Source organism: Mirounga leonina, unplaced genomic scaffold, assembly GCF_011800145.1.
Source record: "Mirounga leonina isolate KUSES-001 unplaced genomic scaffold, KU_Mleo_1.0 Mir_117, whole genome shotgun sequence".
NCBI lineage: Eukaryota > Metazoa > Chordata > Mammalia > Carnivora > Phocidae > Mirounga > Mirounga leonina.
The window spans coordinates 574,792-596,453 of record NW_023270274.1 but is presented as its reverse complement, the minus strand read 5'-3'; the positions used below and the strand labels follow the sequence as shown (position 1 = coordinate 596,453).

Genomic DNA, 21,662 nt, shown 5'->3' with positions numbered 1-21,662 from the left:
GCGTGCGCATGGGTGTGCGTGTGTGGGTGTGCACGTGGGCGTGCGTGTGCATGGGTTGCGTGCGCATGGGTGTGTGTGTGCGTGCGTGTGCATGGGTTGCGTGCGCATGGGTGTGTGCGTGCGTGCGTATGGGTGTGTGCGTGCGCATGCGTGTGCGTGTGGGCGGTGTGGCCTGTGCACCGTGCCTGCATTCCTCATTCGAAATGAACCTGGGAACACAGACTGCACCTGGATTCTGGAGCCCCCCCGGGTCCTTCACTTCAGCCTGGGAAACAAGCCATTCAGTAAATAAAATGACATGTCATAAGCCAGGAAGAGCGAGCACGCTTTCAGAAATTCTGTCTGGAACTACTGAGTGTAACCATCAAAGACTGTTGACCAAACACGACCCCCTCAGGAAGCGTCTGTCCAGCGAGGAGGTCAGTGGGACGGCCAGTCCCGTTCTCTCCTGTCGCTGGGATAACTGGGGAGCCCGCAGTTTCATAGGCTTGAGATCCATCAAGACCTGAAACCTTCCTCTGCCAACTATTAGCTGTCGACCTCGGCCATTTACTTCTCTCTGAGCCTGTTTTTGAACTTTCAAATGCAGACCTGAGGAGGAGGCTGCACACACATCCTCAGCTCACACTACGTCATTACAGGTTTGCACAAAAGCACGTTTTCTTTAAGGCAATGCTGAGCAGTGGGACGGTCAGTGTGAGCTAAGATCCAGCTCACATTAAATATTTTCACCCACATAGCAATTTGACTCTTTTGAATTATTTATTTAGAGCAATTCTGAGGAATTTCAAGGAGTAACGTGTTTATGACTCAAACCAGTGAGCTGAGCTCTGTATGTGAGAAATGGGAGGAACTAAAAATAGCTTTTGAACAACCTGAGATAGCCCACGACAGAACACAAAAGGATTTCAGAGATATCTTTACTTTCTGTAACACAAACTGTTCAGCCTCACAACAAATAATGTGCTATTAATGTGATGTAAGTGACCTTAATTCTCCATGTGTGGCTCATTCCCGGTGTTTTAGGAGTGCCTTTTTGAAATAATAACTCAGTCAATGTGAGGTCAGTGATTTGCTATGACACAGTTCAGGCTCCCCTAGACCTCTCCCCAGTCTCCTATCCACAGAGCATCTGCATTAGAAAACCTAATTATAAATCCCTTTGAGATGCAAACCCTGTTAAGAGCCTGCTGCCAAGTCCACAGCCCAGGTTTGTCTTTCTTGGGGACCTGGAGCCTTCCCCTGGGAATGCAGACATCAAGGAACATGGTGCCCCTGACTTCAGGCCTCCATGCCAGGCAGGAGCCCCACATCTCTGGGTCTGCTTCCACTTGCAAAACTAAAGCCTACCCAAAGAGAGAGACAGCTCACTTTTACTTTGGGTCCCACAGTTGGCCCAGGGTTCCTCTCCTGACCTGCCCCCCCAGCTCTTAGAGACCCCCTGCCCTTTGCTGAAATGCAGCTGAGCCAACTGCAAAGTCTTCCCTGCTGTTCCCTGCAAGCTCTCCTCTGACGGGAGGGACTTCAGGACATTTACTGAGGACCCCCTTCCCTGGGAATCCCAACTACAGAAACCCACTGCTTTGCCGGTGATGGAGAGTGGGTTAGAAAACTCTTAAGACTTCAGAGAGATTCCTGAACATGATGCTTCCAACAAGTGAAATACAATAGGATATAAGATCAGCTGGGGGGCACCTGGGTGGCTCAGTCGTTAAGCATCTGCCTTCGGCTCAGGTCATGGTCCCAGGGTCCTGGGATCGAGCCCCGCATCGGGCTCCCTGCTTGGCGGGAAGCCTGCTTCTCCCTCTCTCACTCCCCCTGCTCGTGTTCCTGCTGTTGCTATCTCTGTCAAATAAATAAATAAAATCTTAAAAAAAAAAAAAAGATCAGCTGGAAGCCAAGCAAACCTGGGTCCTATCCAGCCTCCAGTGAGGTTCCAGGGAGTTACCCTGTGCTTCTGAGCTCTGAGCTGTGGGGGAAGATAATGAGGATCAGCTCAGAAGTAAATGGGGTGTTCAGCAAGGCTCCCGGAGGCACTCCCCAACAGCAGACATTACTGTCTAGATCCTCTGCCAAACATGAGTAAGCTTAAGTTTACTAAAAATTTTAAACTGAATATTCTTATGTTGAGAGGAAAATCCATCTACTTTCCTGCAGGATGCTCCTCACTGTTGGACGGCACCTTTATTAGCCGCTCTCCAGGAGCTGTGCACAATTTATGTCTCTTCTGCAACCAAAGCTGACCGATGCAATTTTCTCATCTATTTTCTAATGAGAGTTGAAATAGAGAACAACAAGAATCAGAAGAAGTAATCTAAGAATCAGAAAAAGTAATCTTTAGAGAGAAAAAAGTCAGAAAAACAAAACTACAACTACGAAATTTAATTCCTGGACTGCATACTGATGACTGTCCTTGGAAATGGTCATTTTAAAACACTGTGCCCTGCATGCCAGTTCTTGGAATAATCATTCACTTACTTTACTCTTTGAAAGATTAATTAAATGCTTATGGATAATTTTAAGTGTATGTGTGCAGGATGATCTTCCGCAACAATTAAAGGTGTGCACAAAAGGAGATATCATTTTTTGAGATCACTATTTAAGACTTCCAAACACATCACTTGACCTGCAGAATACAACCTCCTTTTTAAAACTGTTAAGTGCTATAAAATTGTCTTTACTGTTACCACTTGCACCCTGTAGGTTTGACCTCGTGCTGTAGCCGGTCTCCTGGCTAATTTAATGGTTTCATAATCGCTTCATAACAAGTGTACTGGCAAAGACTTTCCCTCAGTCTTCCTGGGAAACATGCTGGATAAAAACAGAAACGGCTGTCTGGTTTATTAATGAAGAACAGCCACACAAAAGGATGATCCTCCGGAGATATCCCAATACCAAAAGCACACCTCCGACATGTGGGAAGCCATATAAACAAGGTGATAAAAAGGCCAAAATGGGACAGTGAGGAGCCTTTGTAAAAAAAAGATAAAAGACATCAGATCTTTCTATAAAATTCTTTTTTTGGAATATCGATGAATAAAAGTCTACACGTAAGAATTGTCATGAGAACAGCTTCAACATAACATTAATTTTTTAGCATTTTGATGACAGTATTATGGGAATGTGTTTCCCTTGTGTGTATTACTACTACATGCAGCCTAAAATTCCAGATCTAAATTTAAAATTCTTTTTGAGGATATTTAAGGAGGCCAACCAAAATTTAAAACATTAAATTTTCATTCAAAACTTCTAATTTTTGATTAATGACTCCTTAGGGTCAACTTCTCAGACAAACACACTAACAATTCCATCAGGTATGTTTTTAACTTTTGACCTAGACACAGACTTCCTATTTGGATTTGCATAGTTGAGAAGGAAACGGGGGGTTCTATGCAGGGGTCACAGCCCTCCTGCACCAGGACACAGGACAAACCCTTCCTGGCTTGTATTTCAGGCCTGTGCCTCATTTACCGTGGAGTCAAAGCTCTCCATCTGGGCTTCTTGCTGCTGGAAGAAATCAGTCCTTGATGGAAATATCCCCAAAATGAAGGGAGCTCCTAGCTGGTTGGACACAACTCCCAAACTCATGCCCCTGATAACGCGGTCAAGGCTTGCTGTTGGTCTTTTCAGAGGAAGCCTAGAGACAGCCTTAATCACAGTGTATATGACTCACTTCTGAGAGCTCAGTGAAGCCCACAGGTCGACCAGACGTCCCCACCCTGCACACGGGCCTCGACAGCAACAAGCACAGTCCAGCCAAGTGCAGCCTGCTCCCTGTCACGTATGGTGGGCATCGCCTGGTCTCCGCCCACATGTATACATCTACATATCATATATATGCTATCATGTATGTCACGTGTCATATGTTATACATACGTTTAGTGCCCTGCTCTAACCACAGAATACGGCAGAAATGATGGGTTGTCTCTGATGGAGCGCGCCAGCAGGCTAGGGTCAGAGGGCAGCCTCCAGCAAGGCGCTGCGCCCTCCAGTCCAACATCTTCCAGCAACCGCATTCCCCTGTGCTGCGTTTGGCCGGGACCACAGAGGTAGGCTGAAATCCTGATTCACCTTGTGCGCAACAGTGAGACGGATGACGCCTGGCCCCCAGGGGCTGGGATAATGCGTGTCATTCTATACATCTAAGTGTTTGGGTTGTTTGTTTCCCAGAAATAGATCACCAACCCAGAGGCAGCTCTCTCTCTCTGGGACTTTAATTTTCATGCATGAACTAATAACTGAGCGAATGAGTTTCAACTACTGCAGAAAGGTAAGTGAAGAGGAAATGTGAAGGCGATATAAGTAAATATCAGGATCACTAGTGGCATTATAACCAATGAATACTCTCACGGCTTTGTTAAGGGTGCTAGTCCAACAACACCTCTGATCACTGAGGTTCTGTGCAGCTTAATATCTAATGACTCAAAGGGATATGTTAGTGCAATAAAATGGTGTTTATTTACAAGGACTTGTCAAGTCGCAAACACTGCCTGGCACGCACTAGTAGTTTTGAGATTTAGATGCATATTAACAGCACCATGGAAGCCTAAAGAATGAAGACAGATGCCTGGGCCACATCTCATACAAAATGGAATCTTTAGCTCTGTGTTAAAGCTCCCGCCAGGTGACTTCTGTAGGACAGGACGGAGTCACCGGCAGCACGCTGCCCCGGACTGCGGTGCTGGTGAGTCCCAGCTCCCAGGACGCCCTGGGCTGGAAGGGACCTCACACATGCCCGGGAGGCCATGCTGAGTGAGGACCTCACTACGGCCAGAGCGATGCTGTCGCCATCCACTGAACTAACACAACCCCGCAGAGAGAACCGTACAATAGAGAATACCAATACTGCTTTCATTCTGCAGATGACGTAACTGAGGTGTAAAGAAATCAAGTAAAATTTCAAGGGGTGGAGTCAGCCCGTCGAACTCTAGAGCACGCACTTCACACACAACCACAAACCCTCGGTGGCACTCAACCATCCCCCCGCTGCCTGTATGCCGTGGGCCGGCCTGATCTCAGTGGTCTGCGCGTGGGGGGCTGAGGACAGTTGCCTGCGACTCTGCCCCCATGACCTGTGGTAACGGCCCTGGGTTCTCCCTGAGCAGCGACTGGAGGCCAGACATACGGCCTCCCAACCACCTGGGCACAAGCCACAGCTGGGAGCAGGCCTGGGCCCACCGCAACTGCCCCCAGGCCACCAGGGAGGGGTAGGACTGACTCCCCCAGGGACCATCTGCCTTCACTTGAGCCGGCTCAGTGACCAGGACTGACTTTCTTCCCCTCATTTTCCATCTCAGGTTCCACTTCCCAACCTTTTTGTATAATTTAGTGTTTTAAAGAATTCTCTACTAGCCTGAGATCTGCTAAAAGTCCACCAGTGGGATAACTGTGTCTCTGAGGCTTGTGCAACTTGGTGGAATCCACATTCACCCAGGTGCCTTCATCTCCAATCTAGCAACACATGACCACTGCAAGCAAGCAGGAGTCCCACCAGGACTCACGGGAAGCCCTGACCCTCGCCCCCAACCCCACATGCCCCGGGGGAGGCGTCAGCCCAGCAGAAACTGAGAACTGATTCTGCTGCAATGGATTCACTACTTTGGAAGTGTTCAACTAAACTGGATGATACAAAAGCTTGGGATGCATGTTACAGGTAACACTTTGCCCTTCCTTAGCCAGTGAATACTTTCCCTATAATAGCAGGCGACTATTTAATTAGCCCTTCTGGTCAGCTCAGTGGCTGATAAGAAAGCTGTTAGGACTCAGGTTTTTATCTGATATATTAAAAACAATGACAAGGACAATAATAACCAAAGATTCTGGAACATCTTACTGTAAGTGGAGGCAACTAAAATGCCCTCTCTCCAACACACGTGCACATACACACTTGTGCACACACCATCCATCCACCCACCCACCCATCTGCCCGCCTACCCATCCACTCACCCATCTACCCACCCGCCCATCCACTCATCCAACCATCCATCCATCCATCCACCCATCCATCTGCCTACCGACCCACCCATCCACCTTCATGAACAACAGGATAGCAACTGTGAGGATGCGAAAATGGGATGAATACAGAAGATTTTCAGGTTATCTTACTACTTCAATGGACTCTTTGAACCCAAAGGCACATCTTATTTATATGAAAGCACTCATGTGCAAAGAACACCTACCTTGTGAAGTTTAAATAGTACCTCACAGAGGTTGTAGGATTTTTCTGCTTGTACCCAGTCTAATGTGCTAACCTGCAAGAAATATAAAACATACACATAAACCACAAGCGTTCTCCTACTATGCGAGATAATGGGCATGTCACTTCAGCGTAGGGTGTTCGCACACATCAAACTACCTCGTTGTACACGTTAGAGATACTGCGGTTTTGTCAATTATACCTCAGTAAACATGGAAAGATTGTTAAGTATACATGAAAACGAACATGCTACTTTTAATTGGATAATTGTAAACATTTACAGCAGCGGAGTGAGTCTTTACCTTAAGTAAATTCTAAGCCGTGAGTAGGATGGTAGGAACACTAAACCTTCACGTGGCCGTGGATTTGAGTCACCTGTGCTCACCTCCGTTGGGGCTCGGCACAAGCTGGTAAGGTAGGGGCTCGTCTATCACACGCATTCAGGTACAGCTGCAGAATTCATTTTGGATTCTACACTGACTCGGATTGACACTGAATTCAGGAGGAATTTTAGGTCAAATTTAGAGAACTTAGGAGGGTGACCAGTATATGTGTTAGTGTGTGTGAGTCTGTGTGTTTGCTGGGATGTGACCTGAAGTGTGTGTGTCCAGTCTTGTGAATTAGGACTCAACTCACTAGTCTGCTCCATTCCAGGAATAATACAAACTTATTAGCTCATCAATTTAACTGAACATGTTTTTGATTGGCCTGACATTGCGTTTTACAACTATTTTAATGATAATAATGATCAAATCATCCAATTTTTTTAAAAGATTTTATTTATTTGACAGAAAGAAAGAGAGAGAGAGTGTGCATACACAAGCAGGGGGAGCAGCAGAGGGAGAGGGGGAAGCAGACTCCCCCATGAGCAGGGAGCCGGATGCGGGACTCGATCCCAGGACCCTGAGATCATGACCCGAGCCAAAGGCAGAGGCTTCACCGACCGAGCCACCCAGGTATCCCAAATCTTCTGATTTTTGAGTGCTGTTTTATGGCTGACAATTCATGTTCGCATGTATGATCTCTACACTAGAATATTTCACACATAAAATCTGAAATAGTCAACACTGTAACAAATTTGGTTTTTATTGCTCACCCTGCACTTACTTTCCAGCCATTAAACACACAAATAAAAAATGAAACTAATCACGGTTCACGGTGTCTTTGAAATGTTGGAAGTACCTGATGTACTAAGTGGTGACCTTCTTGAAATCGTTCCGCTATAGAAACACCGGGCGGCAACCAGGCATTTCAAACCCATCACCTCGGAACATTTCACCGAAGAGATAATGACACAAGAATCACAGGGATGTGTGGCCACTTAGTATCAACTGACCCAGAGAAAGTCCTTACTCCTGTGATTAAAAATGCGAAAGGTAGAATACAACAGCTACAACAGCGAGAAGGTCAGTTAGAGTGAAACTGGAAGGTGATTTGGGGTACAGTGGAGGTTGGAGGCTGCAGGATGCACGTGGACACAATTTTTAACTTTTCCAGTTACAACAATGCTGCTTATTTTTGAAGAATCATGAAAATACAAAGAAAAAAATTACATTATTCAGAACGTTCCCCCTTATTAGCTTCCTTGCTGCTGGGACCTGGCACCATAAAGGCTCACGTCAGTGTGTGGGTTTGCCATCCTCAAGCTTTGCTACATGAACGCTTCTCTGATTCAGAAAAAGCACAAAGTGTTCCTGCTTCTGTTTGACGCAAATTACCTCCAAAATATCCATGATGCCCTTCGGGCTCCTTTCACCTTTTTTAAATTAGTTATAACTCTGGAAACTGTCTGGGCTGTGCCAACCCAACACTAAACCCAACCATCTCACAGGCTGGAATGATTTAGGACACGGTCGTCCCCGAGACAACAAGATCAGCATCTACTAGATTAGTAAAGTGAAAAATTATATACCAGTGTGTGTATCCACATATATACATGTAATTAGAAGGTAAATATAAAGTTCAAAATTAGAGGTCTGGAGGACAGCAGTCAGTGATGGGATGAAGAAGCAGACGTTCCTAGAGTTTTGAACTAAACCTGAGCACAGCCAGGAATTACCTGTGAAGCCCGTTATGAGGCATGTTCCTGGCACCATCTGATTCAGATTTAGCAAGTGTGGCGTGGGGCTCAGAGATCTTGACTTTCAAGTAAATTTATTATTGATGTATTAAAATAGGCTCTTGAATTATGAGGCCATGTGACCCAGCAGCATCAGCATTACCTGGGAGCTTGCTAGAAATGCAGAATCTCAGGTCCCACTCCAGCCCGACCTGGTCAGAACTTTGTCTTAAAAATATGCGCCGGTGATGACTCTGTTGTGGTGAGGTCTTAAGAGACAATCCAAGGGTAAAAAGCCTGACCCCTTTTACAAGGAAAGGCAGACAGACAGACGGTAGCAGGAGGAAAGATGGAGAGTGAACTAGGAAAACCTTATTTACACAGAGATGCATATTCAGTCAGAACTCCTTGATTTGCAAACTAGATGCTCCCTGACGGAACCTCCTTACATCAGAGGTCCTCAGATGCAGCCAGCGTGAGCAATCTGCACGGTTTCTCAGGAGGGCTAAGATCTCCTGATAGTGAGAGAGGGATGCAGACTGGCATTCGGAGCCATCACCACATGCCTGTCTCTGGAAAAATGCTTCCAGGGGACGGGGATAGGATGTGATCCCTTGATCCTTACACTCATTCCTGATGACTCAGAAATCAGGAAAAGGAAAAATGATCCATGCTGACACCTCAATTTTTCCAACCAGCTGGCAACGAAAAGGGAATGATCAGAGTGAACATTTGTAACCACATGCCATTGCTACTTTTCCCAAGTCATGAGAGTTAACAGTTTCTATTTTATGGGACCATATTTGACTTGAAATGTTGCAGAAATTTTAGACTATAAGATGTAATATCTTGGCGTCTTTTGATATTATTGTGGAACACTTTCAGTGCAGCCCCAGAGGTGACACAGAATAATTCTGTATTTGATATACAATTGTCTAATATTTCTTCAGTCTACAAGTCTTCAATTATTTCTTTTCAGGTAAAAAAAATTAAATGATAGAATATATTTGCCTAATTGACATTCTTAAAATTGCCTCTAATATTTCTTGCATGTCCACAGGTAACTGCTACATAATTTGTATGTTAATGCTGTAAGATGCTATAAAATTGACTGTTATTAACACATTTTAATGATGTTTGAAAACATGAGTAGCTCACGTTTTCTCAGATTCCAATTTGCAAGTCAGAAATAACAGGCTGGCAGGAAGAAGAGCAGAGTGATGAGAATTATCCTGGCTTTAATCCACACTTGGGAGCACCTCCCAGAGCCTGGAAGTCCTGGGCCAGCCCCCACCTCTGGGTTCTGCTTCCTCTGCACCGGACGCCCACCCGAGACGGAAAATGCTGATGGACCTCCCCTCCCCCGTCTCTCTTCCAGCCCTCTGTCCTTCTTTTCCCTCTTTTGCTTCAATGTCATCCCTTTGCCTCATCTTGATGGAGCTCAGAAACCATCCTTGAGTATAGGACCTTCTCTTTCAGCTCTTCCTAAATTATTTGTCAGAGAATCTTTGGACCTTCTGAAAATGTATTCAAGTGTTCTGACTTGAAGTGTTGAGACACAGGCTCTGTGAGTGTGGTCAGGCTTTCTGAGCAGACTCCCCTGGGAGGAAGGTTGGATAAGTGGGTACAGAGATAGTGACTGGTCAGGGACATTTGCCTTCTGGAGCGATCTGGTCTCATTCCACAGGGTGATGAGCAGCAGCCTCTCCTCCCCCAGAGAGCCCTTGTTTACACGGCCAGTGAGGTACAGTCTCTCTCTTGTGCCATGGGTGCCCTCCCTTCTCAAATCTCTGTCCGTGCAGAGCACGTCGGTGCTCGCTGCACCACCTGTGGGGTCCGTGCCCAGAAACGGGCCCGAAGATGTGTGGTGAGTCAGTAGTAGTCTGTCTCAGATTCAGAAACCTCATGTTTTATGTCACCATAGCATAAATAAATACACAGACATTAAAAACTTCACATATGGTTGTTATAGATTTGGGCAAAGTAGAAATTGTTATTGGCAAATTGTCACCAGCTCCAGGATACAACGTCCAAGGTCCGACTCAAATATCTGTAAATATTTAGGAATAAATTCACTTGCCATATTTTGTGTATTGCTTTTATAAGGAGAAGTTGCTAAATAGTAATAGCAAAATTCCATGTTAAATTTAAATGTTTTAGAGTTTTCAAACATAGTTATGAATATACAGATGCGTTGATTTCCATTGATTTCCATGTAGACTAATGGAACAGAATAGAGAACTCAGATATGGACCCTCAACTCTATGGTCAAATAATCTTTGACAAAGCAGGAAAAAACATGCAATGGAAAAAAGACAGTCTCTTTAATAAATGGTGCTGGGAAAACTGGACAGCCACATGCAGGAGAATGAAACTCGACCATTCTCTAACACCATTCACAAAGATAAACTCAAAGTGGATGAAAGACCTCAATGTGAGACAGGAATCCATCCAAATCCTAGAGGAGAACATAGGCAGTAACCTCTTCGACATCGGCCATAGCAACTTCTTTCAAGATATATCTCCAAAGGCAAGTGAAACAAAAGCAAAAATGAACTTTTGGGACTTCATCAAGATAAAAAGCTTCTGCACAGCAAAGGAAACAGTCAACAAAACAAAGAGGCAACCCACAGAATGGGAGAAGATATTTGCAAATGACACTACAGATAAAGGGCTGGTATCCAAGATCTATAAAGAATTTCTCAAACTCAGCACCCAAAAAACAAATAATCAAGTCGAAAAGTGGGCAGAAGATATGAAAAGTAGCTTCTCTGAAGAAGACAAACAAATGGCTAACAGACACATGAAAAAATGTTCATCATCGTTAGCCATCAGGGAAATTCAAATCAAAACCACACTGAGATACCACCTTACACCAGTTAGAATGGCAAAAATGGATAAGGAAAGAAACAACAAATGTTGGAGAGGTTGTGGAGAAAGGGGAACCCTCTTTCACTGTTGGTGGGAATGCAAGTTGGTACAGCCACTTTGGAAAACAGTGTGGAGGTGCCTCAAAAAATTAAATATAGAGCTACCCTATGACCCCGCAATTGCACTACTGGGTATTTACCCCAAAGACACAGATGTAGTGAAAAGAAGGTCCATATGCACCCCAATGTTCATAGCCGCAATGTCCACAATAGCCAAACTGTGGAAAGAGCCGAGATGCCCTTCGACAGACGAATGGATAAAGAAGATGTGGTCCATATATACAATGGAATATTACTCAGCCATCAGAAAGGATGAATACCCAACTTCTACATCAACATGGATGGGACTGGAGGAGATTATGCTAAGTGAAATAAGCCAAGCAGAGAAAGACAATTATCATATGGTTTCACTTATTTGTGGAACATAAGGAATAGCATGGAGGACATTAGGAGAAGGAAGGGAAAAATGAGGGGAGGGGGGAGGGAGGATTGGTTGGCCTGGTGATGAGGAGGACTGGGTGTTATACGAACACCATGGAGCACTGGGTGTTATAGGAAAACAGTGGATCGTGGATCATCACATCAAAAACCAATGATGTACTATATGGTGACTAACATAACATAATAAAATGAAAAAAAAAATACAGATGCAGGTCCTCAGTGTTCACCATGAGCCTGTGGGATGTGCCCCTGTCCTCAGATGGAGGACACTGTGGACTCGAGGGTGACCAGCACTCCCCCAGTTGCCAGACAGCACAGGCAGGCTCAGCTTACAGCCTACGGCTAATGAGAAGCAGTTCACAGCTTATTCCACAAAACCACTCTTTCCCTAGTGTTTTCAGAGTGAAACTTCTTCCTTGTCTTACAAAAGCTTTCCAGTCCCCTTTTAAAAGTACGCCTTTGTTATTTTGAATAATGCATGAAAATGATTCGTTTAAACTGGCATCATAATGTTAAGTAATGGTAAAGTTTGCTTTTTTTTTTTTATTTAAAAAGTTAGCACGTTTCTCATTGTGCATAAGGAGCTTGGAAGTCACTGCTCTTATGTAACAAGTGAAAACCTGAACAGACACTTCCCGGATCCATAAGGGGGGACACAGGGCACACCGTGGTCCCAAGACAGGTCAGCACAGCCTCCCAGAGCGGAGCCTGGGTAGTGGAGTCCACTGCGGGGATCCACACTAGCAGGAAAACCACTGTCATATTAGCAGATTGCTGGGGGCTCAGTGTGGGCCACCCCAAGTTAAAAACTGCAGGGCGACCCAATCACGGGGTCGGGGAGGCCCCACGACACTGTGAGATTTACCTCCAGGAGCTCAACCAGGTCCCACAGAAAACACTGGGGAAAAGTCCCGTTGGAGCCTTCTGACAGACCCCAGAGCACCGTTCTTCCCAAGAACCTCGGGGAGGCAGGTTAGCCAGAGCCACCCCTGCTGGGGCTTCATCAGAGCCTCGCTGCCCTGGGGAAGAACAATACCAAGTCCAGCCCCTCAGCCAGCCTGTCCCACAGAAGGGGGGAGAAAACCCTGAGGGCCTTTCGTGAGGTCCAGAGTGCAGGGGCTCAGGCTCACGAAGGACTGAGACGTCATCACAGGACCACAGAAGGACTACTCACACCCGCTGTTTCTACCCAGAGCATCGTGTCCAGCGGCCAAGAAAATCAGCTGCCGAGAGAACTACGCCCTGGCCTATCACTTCCCAGGAAATTACTGTGTGGACTCTGACGTGCGGGTTCTAACGTGTGTTTGGAAATGGGTGTGAAACTCTGTCCTACAGCATCACATACACATGGAATGGCAGAAAGAGCCATGAAGGCTTGCTTTCATTTTCTGACTTTGACATTTTTGTGTTCCAGATTTTTTCCTGGTCTCTACCTAACTCCTGGACACGCGAACCCAACAGGGACACAAAGGTTTTCAAAATACTCAGTTTTAATGGTAAAATATTTACATACCTGTTTTTTGCATCTAATTAAAATAGAAAGGGAGCTGCTACCATTTCTACCTTAAAAGATGTGAACTCTTGAAAATATTTCCAAAGGTCTGGGAATGGAGCATCCATGTCCCACGGAGAAATCACAGTGCAGAACCGTGGGCAGGGAGTGCGCCACAGGCCATGCCTTCTCTCTGCACCTGGATCCAACCTGCTACACCTGCTGTCATCCCTTCCCTTTGAACCACAAAGGACTGAACACTCTTACGTAGACTGTCTTTGCTGTCTTGTGGAATTTGCTCTTCGTTATTTACGGGTTTCAGCCAGGAAACACTTTGAGATTTCTTGGCTTACTCTCCCCATCCCCCAAAAAACCTAAAGTGTTGGTTTTTCCTTTATATTCTCTTTAGAGAGAATTCGATGGCATTTCCAAACACACAGCACAACCACTAGGCTTTACTACCTGCCAATACTTATATTATGGATTATTCAACCAAGAGTCAAAGAGCATCTTCTTTGTGATCACAGAAAATACCGAGTGCGCTTCTAGCATTTCCTCAGTACAGACAACTCCCACATAAATCACCTTATTTTAACCTCACTACAACCCTCTTCAGGGAGCATTTATTCTGATTTTATAGATGATATTTAGCACCGACAGTTTAGGTCACCAGGAATTTTTAAATTACATGAAGACATTAAGAAGCATGCAAATAAATCAAGTGAACTCACTCTAATTTGGGGATTGAATATTTATAAATGCCACTGCCTTCGCCTTTTCATTTCTCCGTGTGGGTGACTAGGATCGACTGCCACTGGGAAAGGGATATAGGTGGCTTGCAACATGAAGAACCCACTGAGAAGGGCATCAGGGCTCATGTGGCCTCAGCCCCAGGGACATCCGTGCACGGATGCTCCCCGCCAGATCTCTTCCCAGAACCGGACACAGGTGATTCCATCTCTACTCGAGCATCTCCTTTGGACATTGTCAGGTGTTTCAAGCTGAGGAACACCCAGCCCTCACCCATACACCCCCCATCACGCTCCGTCTCAGGAAACGGGGGCATTTTCCTCTCACGGCTGTGGGGTGGGAGGCTACTGGTGAATGTGTGCGGGGCTCACTCCACCTCCCAGCGCCCCGCGTCCCAGAAACTACTTCCTAGACTCATCTGGGGCTGTGCCGTCTCTTTACAAGTTAACAGCGAGAACCAAACTAGCTCCAAGGGGCCTCACGCTTCTCTTTCCGTCAACAAAACCCTCTTGATCACAGGAAGTCGCTGCTGGTGACCCTGAGACGGGCACGGGGACCTGGGTGGTCACCTTCTGCAGAGATCCTGAATGAGGAGGGGCCACAAAAGAAACAGCGGCTAGGAAGGACCTTGGTTTCAAAGAGACCTGGACACCGGGCAGCCCTAGGAGGGGTCCGGGAGGGAGGCTCCTGCGACTAAGGCAGGGCTCTGTCTCCGGGGAATCCGAAGTCAGGTCACGGTGGAGACGTCGGTCAGAGAGACACAGAGACAGGGAGACAGAGACCAAGAGAGACAGAGAGACAGAGACAGGGAGACCAGGGGAGGGTGGAGAGGCCCCATGCAGGCATGGTGCCATGTTGTGGTGACCAGTCTGCGAGTGTTAGTTCTGTTCTAAGACAACAGAAAGGGGGCCGGTCTCAGCAGACGAGGCTGTGCTCACAGGGCAGCGCCCCCGGCCCGGCCCGGCCCCCGCCTGCACCTCCGGCCCCAGCACCACGGTGGCCTGCAGGGACGCCATGCACCGTGCTGCGGCAGAAGTCACCCACGTCTGAGATACCAGCTGGATTCCACACCTGCAACTGAGCCTCGTAAACCCAGGTATGAGGAAAAAGCAGCAGGTTTAACTCGAGAGTCAGACGCATCAGGATCTCCTGGAACGATTGGTCTCATCCACGTGCCATCCTGTGCAGGCGCCATGCTCATCTTCTGTGAGCTGCCCAAGCAAGCACAGAATGAATGGCTCAAACTCATGTGTCAACAGATCACCTGACTCAGCCAGCCATGAAGGAGCCGTGAGGGAGGCTGTGCCCTTGCTTCGTTACGTCTTCCCAGGTAGGTCAGCATTTAAAACAGGTTTTGGAGGCCTGCTCTAGGACACGAATCTAGACACAATACCTGGGGGGATGCTCACTTCAAGCCGAGCCCCCCGCCCCCCGGCACAGGGATAGGTGGGTCTGCGCAGGGCCAGGCGCCCGCCTGTGTGGGGCGTTGTGAACGGCTGGAGCTCTCTGGTCTGAGAGGGACTCAGGCATCCCGGCAGAGCTCGGCGGCCGGCCGACGCCACCAGACTCCTTCCAGAGATGACATGGGGCCTCCTAAGCACCATGCTAGAACCGAATGTCTAGAAAATTGAATTTCCCCTTCAGTTCAGGGTCATTAATGCAGAGATCCACCCACAAGGCCTGTCCTTGCAGCTTTTAGATGCTTTTTAAGAATGTTCCAGTAGTAAATACAGTGAATGCGTGATCTCTAAGGGGCCGATTTTGACTAAAATTATCAAAAATAGCCCCCTCAGTTATACTTATTTACTATTTACCCATGAATTTCATTCAAGCAAGACTCAAATGAGGAAACAGATGAACATGCAGGTAAAAATTAGACTAGATTCTTCTATTTCCTCTCGTTTATATCAAATAAATACCCCCAATGAAATGGTGACAGTGGACTAAAGCGGTGTTGGGACCATGCACCTCACCAACACCTGTAGGACCAGAGTCTCAGGCTCTGACGACTGGACACCCAGAAGCGTACTTGGGGAGCTTCGAGGGGACTTTCAGACCCATGACTTTCCTGGCACGTATCTCTGCGAGGCTGGGATTAAGTTCACGCATGCCTTGCTGGGTCACGTGCGGTAACGCGAGCTGTACCACCTTGGGGAGCAATACAACTTGGGAGAAACCCCCAGAAAGACGCCTAACAGGTTTACCTAGTTTTCCAACAGTTGTTAACAAGGCCCTTTCCTGTGCACACCTCCCGGGTGCAGGAACCCAGGTCCCATGGAGGCCCGCTGGTGACCACGGCTACAGGTGAAACGGACAGCCCAGCCCTTCCCTGAGTCAGTGCTGGGGGTCTCCTCTGCCCCCCACCGGGGGGTCCCTGGCCGGCACGTCAGTGTCTTCCAAGCCTCACATTCCCTGGCGCAGACAGGGGTCCCTGCCCTCAAGGACTGTGCCAGCCAGTCAGACGTGCCCCTCTGGGGCTTGAATGTGAAAACACACCACAAGTTCAGCAGAGGCCAGCAGGAATGGAAGCTGACAGGACAGGAGAAGAGTGGTGCAGCCTCTATGGGCCCGTTCTTCCAGCAGGTGCCGGACTTGACTCCAACTTGATGTGTGGGGCGCGAGCAGACCAGAGAGGGTTGGTGACGTGCCCCAGATCACACAGCTTTATCCCCGAATCCTGGACCAGATCGCAGTCTGCTGGATGACAGTCCATAAGGCAGCAGCCGTGCTGCCCGGCCAATGCAGCCACAGATAAGGGCCCCGCAGTAGGTAAGGAGCAATCAGAGACCAAGAGCAAGGAGAGAGTGCGTGAGCCTGAGACAGTGCGACTTGGGGGCTGCGTAGGACAGCAGGTGCATGCGTGCAGGAGCAAGCATTCAGGGCAAGTCCCAGGTGGCACAAGGGCCGATGCTCCAGGTCCCCGCAGCTGAGGGTGGGATAAGCCGGGTCATGTTCATGCAGGGCTGGCCAGGACAGGCCGAGCTGTGCGAGCACTCTGCACATGTGCATTTACTCCTCAGCCATGTGTGCGAGGTGCTGTGCCATAAACTCCATCTGAGCCCGGGAGCGGCCTCCCATCCACCCCGGTCTCCAGGCATGCCGCAGCCTGCTGCCTCCCAAACACACAGCGAGCTGTGAGATTCAGGTCCGCTCACTGGGAAGATCAGCACGGACTCCCTGGAGGAGAACCCGGGATGTACCAGCCGTGTCTGGAGAGACGGCTCCGCTCAGCGCCCCCTCTGCGGGCACAGGTGGGCAGGTCTCAGCACCCCAACACGGACTTGTGCCTGGAGGCACAGAGATGCACGGGGAGACCAAACCCCCATGTTTCCAGCCAATGGCATGGCCACAGGCCCTCTGTCCCGGGCAGAGGCACTTCCTGCAGCTCGGGCATCTGGTTCTCTGGAGCCCTGGCGGTGACAGAGCCATGATCCTCATCCCAGGTACCCCTGCATTTCCTAAACATCATGTACAGGTCGTGAAGTACAGTTTGAAAAACACCGCTTTGTGAATGGGTCTTACAGACTCTGCCCTGGAATTCCACGCCAGGCCACACACTGGGAGCCACGGTGGGGGTACCATCCGCCTTCACGGGGCCCTCCCCACTGGGAGGGAGCGGCCTGCTCTGTGTCCACACTCTCCGGCCCTTCCTGCACATGCCAGAACCATCGCGTCAGAGCACAGCCTGCGACCCAGTCCCAGCTCAGACCTGGGGCCCAAGTGACTGCTAACAGTAATTATGCCGGGACAGCACTGAGATCAGGAGGGGCCGTGCCGTTGGGACCGCGGTCACCTCGGGGCTCCCCAACCCGGCCGTGCCCCAAACCCCAGGGTCATCCCCGGGGTCCTCAGGAAGTGGGACGTGAAATGTCACAGAGAACCTCAACTATCAGCGGGAAAAATAACTGGGAACAACCTGCGGTCCTGTGAGGGGCGCCTCTGGTCTCAGGCACTGAGCTGACCGTGCTAAACCGGGCGGAGGCGAGGCTCTTCCTCCTGCGCATCAGGGCCTGAGCCTGCCCTGAGTCTCCCTCTGTAACAGGGACATGTGAGCATCTCTGTTAGGACTGCAGACGGACGGCCCCTCCCCTGGGTTCACCAGCCCCACTCCCCACTCCTGCAGAGCCCAAAGTGAGCCCCATGTTAGTGAGGTTTGTTTCTGTGTTAGGTTTCAAATTCTCTCCTACTTGTCTTTGTCAGGCAAAACCACCTAATATTACATTAGCAACAAATGTTAAGAAAAATCAGTACATTTGTTTGAGGAGAATTCTATGATTGTTTTTTAAAAAAAATTTAGATGACTCTTTAACCTCAGTAAATTCACAGCACTAGCTTATCAAAACCCGTACAACCCGGTGCCCTGGTTGTTCCAGGGACAGAAGGAGAGCGTCAGGTACGTGGGGAGGACTGGTGGTCTATGGTGTTGTTATTGGGGACACCCATTCCTGAGCTTCTAGTTTCCACAAATGTCCTAGGGTCACACTCAGTGTCAACCTCTGGGGAAACTGGGACACAGGAATTCTCCATACTGGACGAGCAACTGCTTTAACTCCTCACTGGGCGGGGCACACGTTGTATTTGGTCCCTTCTGGGAAGTGGTGTCCGTGACGATACAATTGTAAACTACGGCATTTAGCATCGGGTCTACGTGGTGGGCGCTGCTGAATCAGGCTGTTTGGTTATTTTAATAAAACGGGGATGTGAAGGAAAGAGTGACTTTTTAAATTTCACTTTCTGGCCATTAACTCGGAATGTGTGAAGAGAAGGGTTTTGTTCTGTTTTGTGTGTGACGCTCTGAGAAAAGCCTTCTGCACCCCCGCTTCCCAGCCAGCTGGTGTGTGAGCAGGAGAGCGGCGGCGTCTGGCCCCTCTGTGTCTGGCCTCCGGCAGACACCACATCCCGAGCTGCTTCTCCGCAGCAGCCCCTCCCCAGGGAGTCCGGGCGTCCTTACCGGAGGGGTGCTGAACACGTGGAGGGACGAGCCTTTCAGGGCCAGGAACTTGGATCGGAAGGTATGACAGGAGCCAGTGCCTTCGAGTCTCTCGCTGACCCATCCCATATGCACAACCTGCAGAGGAAAACCCTTGAAATTAAACCCAAGCCGTAGTGAGTGTGCACTGGGGCTAGAAGGAACAGACAATGGGCACTCAGAACCAGCGGGCTTCCTAATGCTCAGACCAAACAGACGGCTGGGAGCGCGAGCGTATGAGAGGAACACCCACAGTTCCACACCGGCCAGGAGCGTCTCTGGGCGCGTCTGCGCCCCACAGGGTCCTCGGCTGCAGGAGAGTTGTGCCCCCCCGTGTATATTTAAAACACAGCATTAAATTGCACTCTCTTTGGGGCTACTATCGCAGATTTGTCTACGAGGTTGTGGCTGCCGACAGCTGTATCCTCCATTGCTACAGTAAACACAGAGTTGACCTACGTGGAAAGCCTGATTTTCTTTACAGTCCAACTTCCTAATACAAAGGCACAAAACACAAGTTGTAACAAATCAGAATAGGATTCAAAAAGTTAATGAAAACAATGACATAATTGAAGTGTTCAGGGCATGAATTCAAATGAATGTCAGTCCCGTGTCTTACCTGAAACTTTAATGTTGCACACATAGTAGGGAGTAAGGCTTTAAAGTAACTTGTGCATTTCAGTAAAATTAAAAGGGAATCTTCATAGACATGCCAGCCACCTTGTGCAATACACCTGTCCTAGGAGCTGCTTCCAGGTGGGGACACCTGGCGGGGGGGAGGGAGGTGCTAACCCAGCCCGGGCTCAGGTGGGCTGTCCCCGCCGCTGCGGTCTGCAGGACAAACCCCTGACAGCTTTCACTCCAACTCCTGGTGAAAGATGTCCTGGGTCAAGATGCCAGATGGGATTTTACAGAAAGAAATTTTATAAAAATCAGATTGTTCATAATCCAAAACATCTATAAATTGCATGTGAACTTAATGACATTTCATATGTAATTTAATTCTCCCTAGATCAATTAGCAAAGAGATAAATTATAGCTTAGCTATTAATGGAAACATTACCTGCTTTATGAATCTTTTTTAGGTATTTGTAGCTCATAAATAATTTTAAGGTTAGCTAATTTTATCTTTTACATTATGAATTTTCTAATGGCGTATTACATGTTCCAAAAAACGTATATTATAATTTTATGAACACCTACCTAATTATATCACTGTAATTAAATTAAGAGGACATAACCATTATAATAAATGAGCATATTTTCATTTATCTTTTCTGATGCCATTTCTATAGGAAAGTCTTTTTTTTTCCCACTTGAGTGAGTTGAGATAATTAGCTAAGTGTCCATCAGATGATACTGTACAGCTCGTCCTTTACACAGAAAAAGCCCACATTCCTGAGATTTAGGTTTCTTTTGGATTTGGTGAGTAAGGTATTCATATTTCGCTTTAATTCAGGTTTTCCAGGTGAATTTTAGTTCGGAAATGTACAGAGCTACTTGCTATTTTTGCAGGGAACAAGTGTTTCGGTTTGCCCAGGACAATTTCAAATGCATGCCTGTCACTTTTAGGCTGGCCATCATCCCAGAAGGACAGGCCTCTGTTTGGATGGCAAATTACACAATCATCTTATTCACTAAATATAAGAGTCTAAAAAAATCTATACTCCAGGCCTTTTGTATGATCTTCTGCTTTATATTTGTTTTTTCCAATGTCAGTAGTTCGCAAATACATGTATTTTTTTCAAATATTTATCCAAATATTATGACTTTGCTACATACCAGAACCAGGAAAGAACTGTTTGGAATGAGAAAATCATTGCCTCTCATTCTTAAAGGGCCCAATGTCACAAATCTAAACTCCTGCAATATACACAAAATGTTTAGTTTTGGGGAAAACGTGAGATAATCCTCTACCAAAAGCACAATGAGACACATCAGGCACAGTTCTTCAATAAGCCCATGCAGTAAAACTCATCTCTAATATTTCTCCCCAAATATACTAATTTGAGCCCCTGACAAAAAAAGTTCAAAGTAATACAGAAATTTTCAGGTTAGAAAACAGTCTTTAGATTGCCCATTACAGTTCTCTTATTTTATGGAAGAAGAAAGTGTGGCATAGATGTTAATCTGGCCAAATTATGTCACCAGGAAAGAGATTACTTGGGATCAGAAAGCAGCTGTTACTCAAACAGGGCCACGGAGACCGGCATCACACAAACATGGTTTAATGTGCAATAAAACTTCTCTGAGATAACCTGAGAGCACCATTACCCCACTGCCTCCAGGTCTCCGAACCCTAATTACTTCGTGTTCTTGGTATCAGGAGTTTTATTTCTTTGACCCTGTTTCCAGACTCTCTTGTGACTCAAACTAAAACAAAGCAGGCTTTGATTTCCTGATGTGCCAGGCAATCCGAGTATGCCCTGAAATCGAGGCATTCCCCCACCTACGAGAAGGTCCAACCCAGTGGCTGTGTTCTAACCCTCTAGTCAACATTCTATAATTAGGAAAGAAACTCTCAGGAAAGTTATTCTGAATGTAACTTTTATTTCTTGTAACATTTTTCTAAATTTATGATCAGCTCATCTCTACCCACTTACAGACCCAATGACCAGTGATCAGGAGCCCCGAAGTGGGGAGTCAGCTCATCCCTATCCACTTAAAGACCCAGTGACTGGGAGCCCCAAATCATAGAGTCAGCTAATTCCTATGCACTTATAGACCCAGTGACCAGGAGCCCCGAAATGGGGAGTCAGCTAATTCCTACGCACTTATAGACCCAGTGACCGGGAGCCCCCGGATTGGGAGTCAGCTCATCCCTA

At 47.4% G+C, this 21,662-nt stretch overlaps 1 protein-coding gene across 1 annotated transcript in view; it reads right to left on the bottom strand.

Annotated features, from left to right (window-relative positions):
* The window catches only part of LOC118007269 (gamma-2-syntrophin-like), a 193,253-nt gene that overhangs the window by 40,269 nt on the left and 131,322 nt on the right, over positions 1–21,662 (bottom strand). Inside the window, exons 12-13 of the mRNA XM_035000255.1 lie at positions 18,820–18,936; positions 6,180–6,251 (exon numbers count right to left, since the gene is read on the bottom strand). Coding sequence (XP_034856146.1) covers positions 6,180–6,251; positions 18,820–18,936 — 189 coding nt within the window. The remainder of the gene's footprint in view (positions 1–6,179; positions 6,252–18,819; positions 18,937–21,662) is intronic.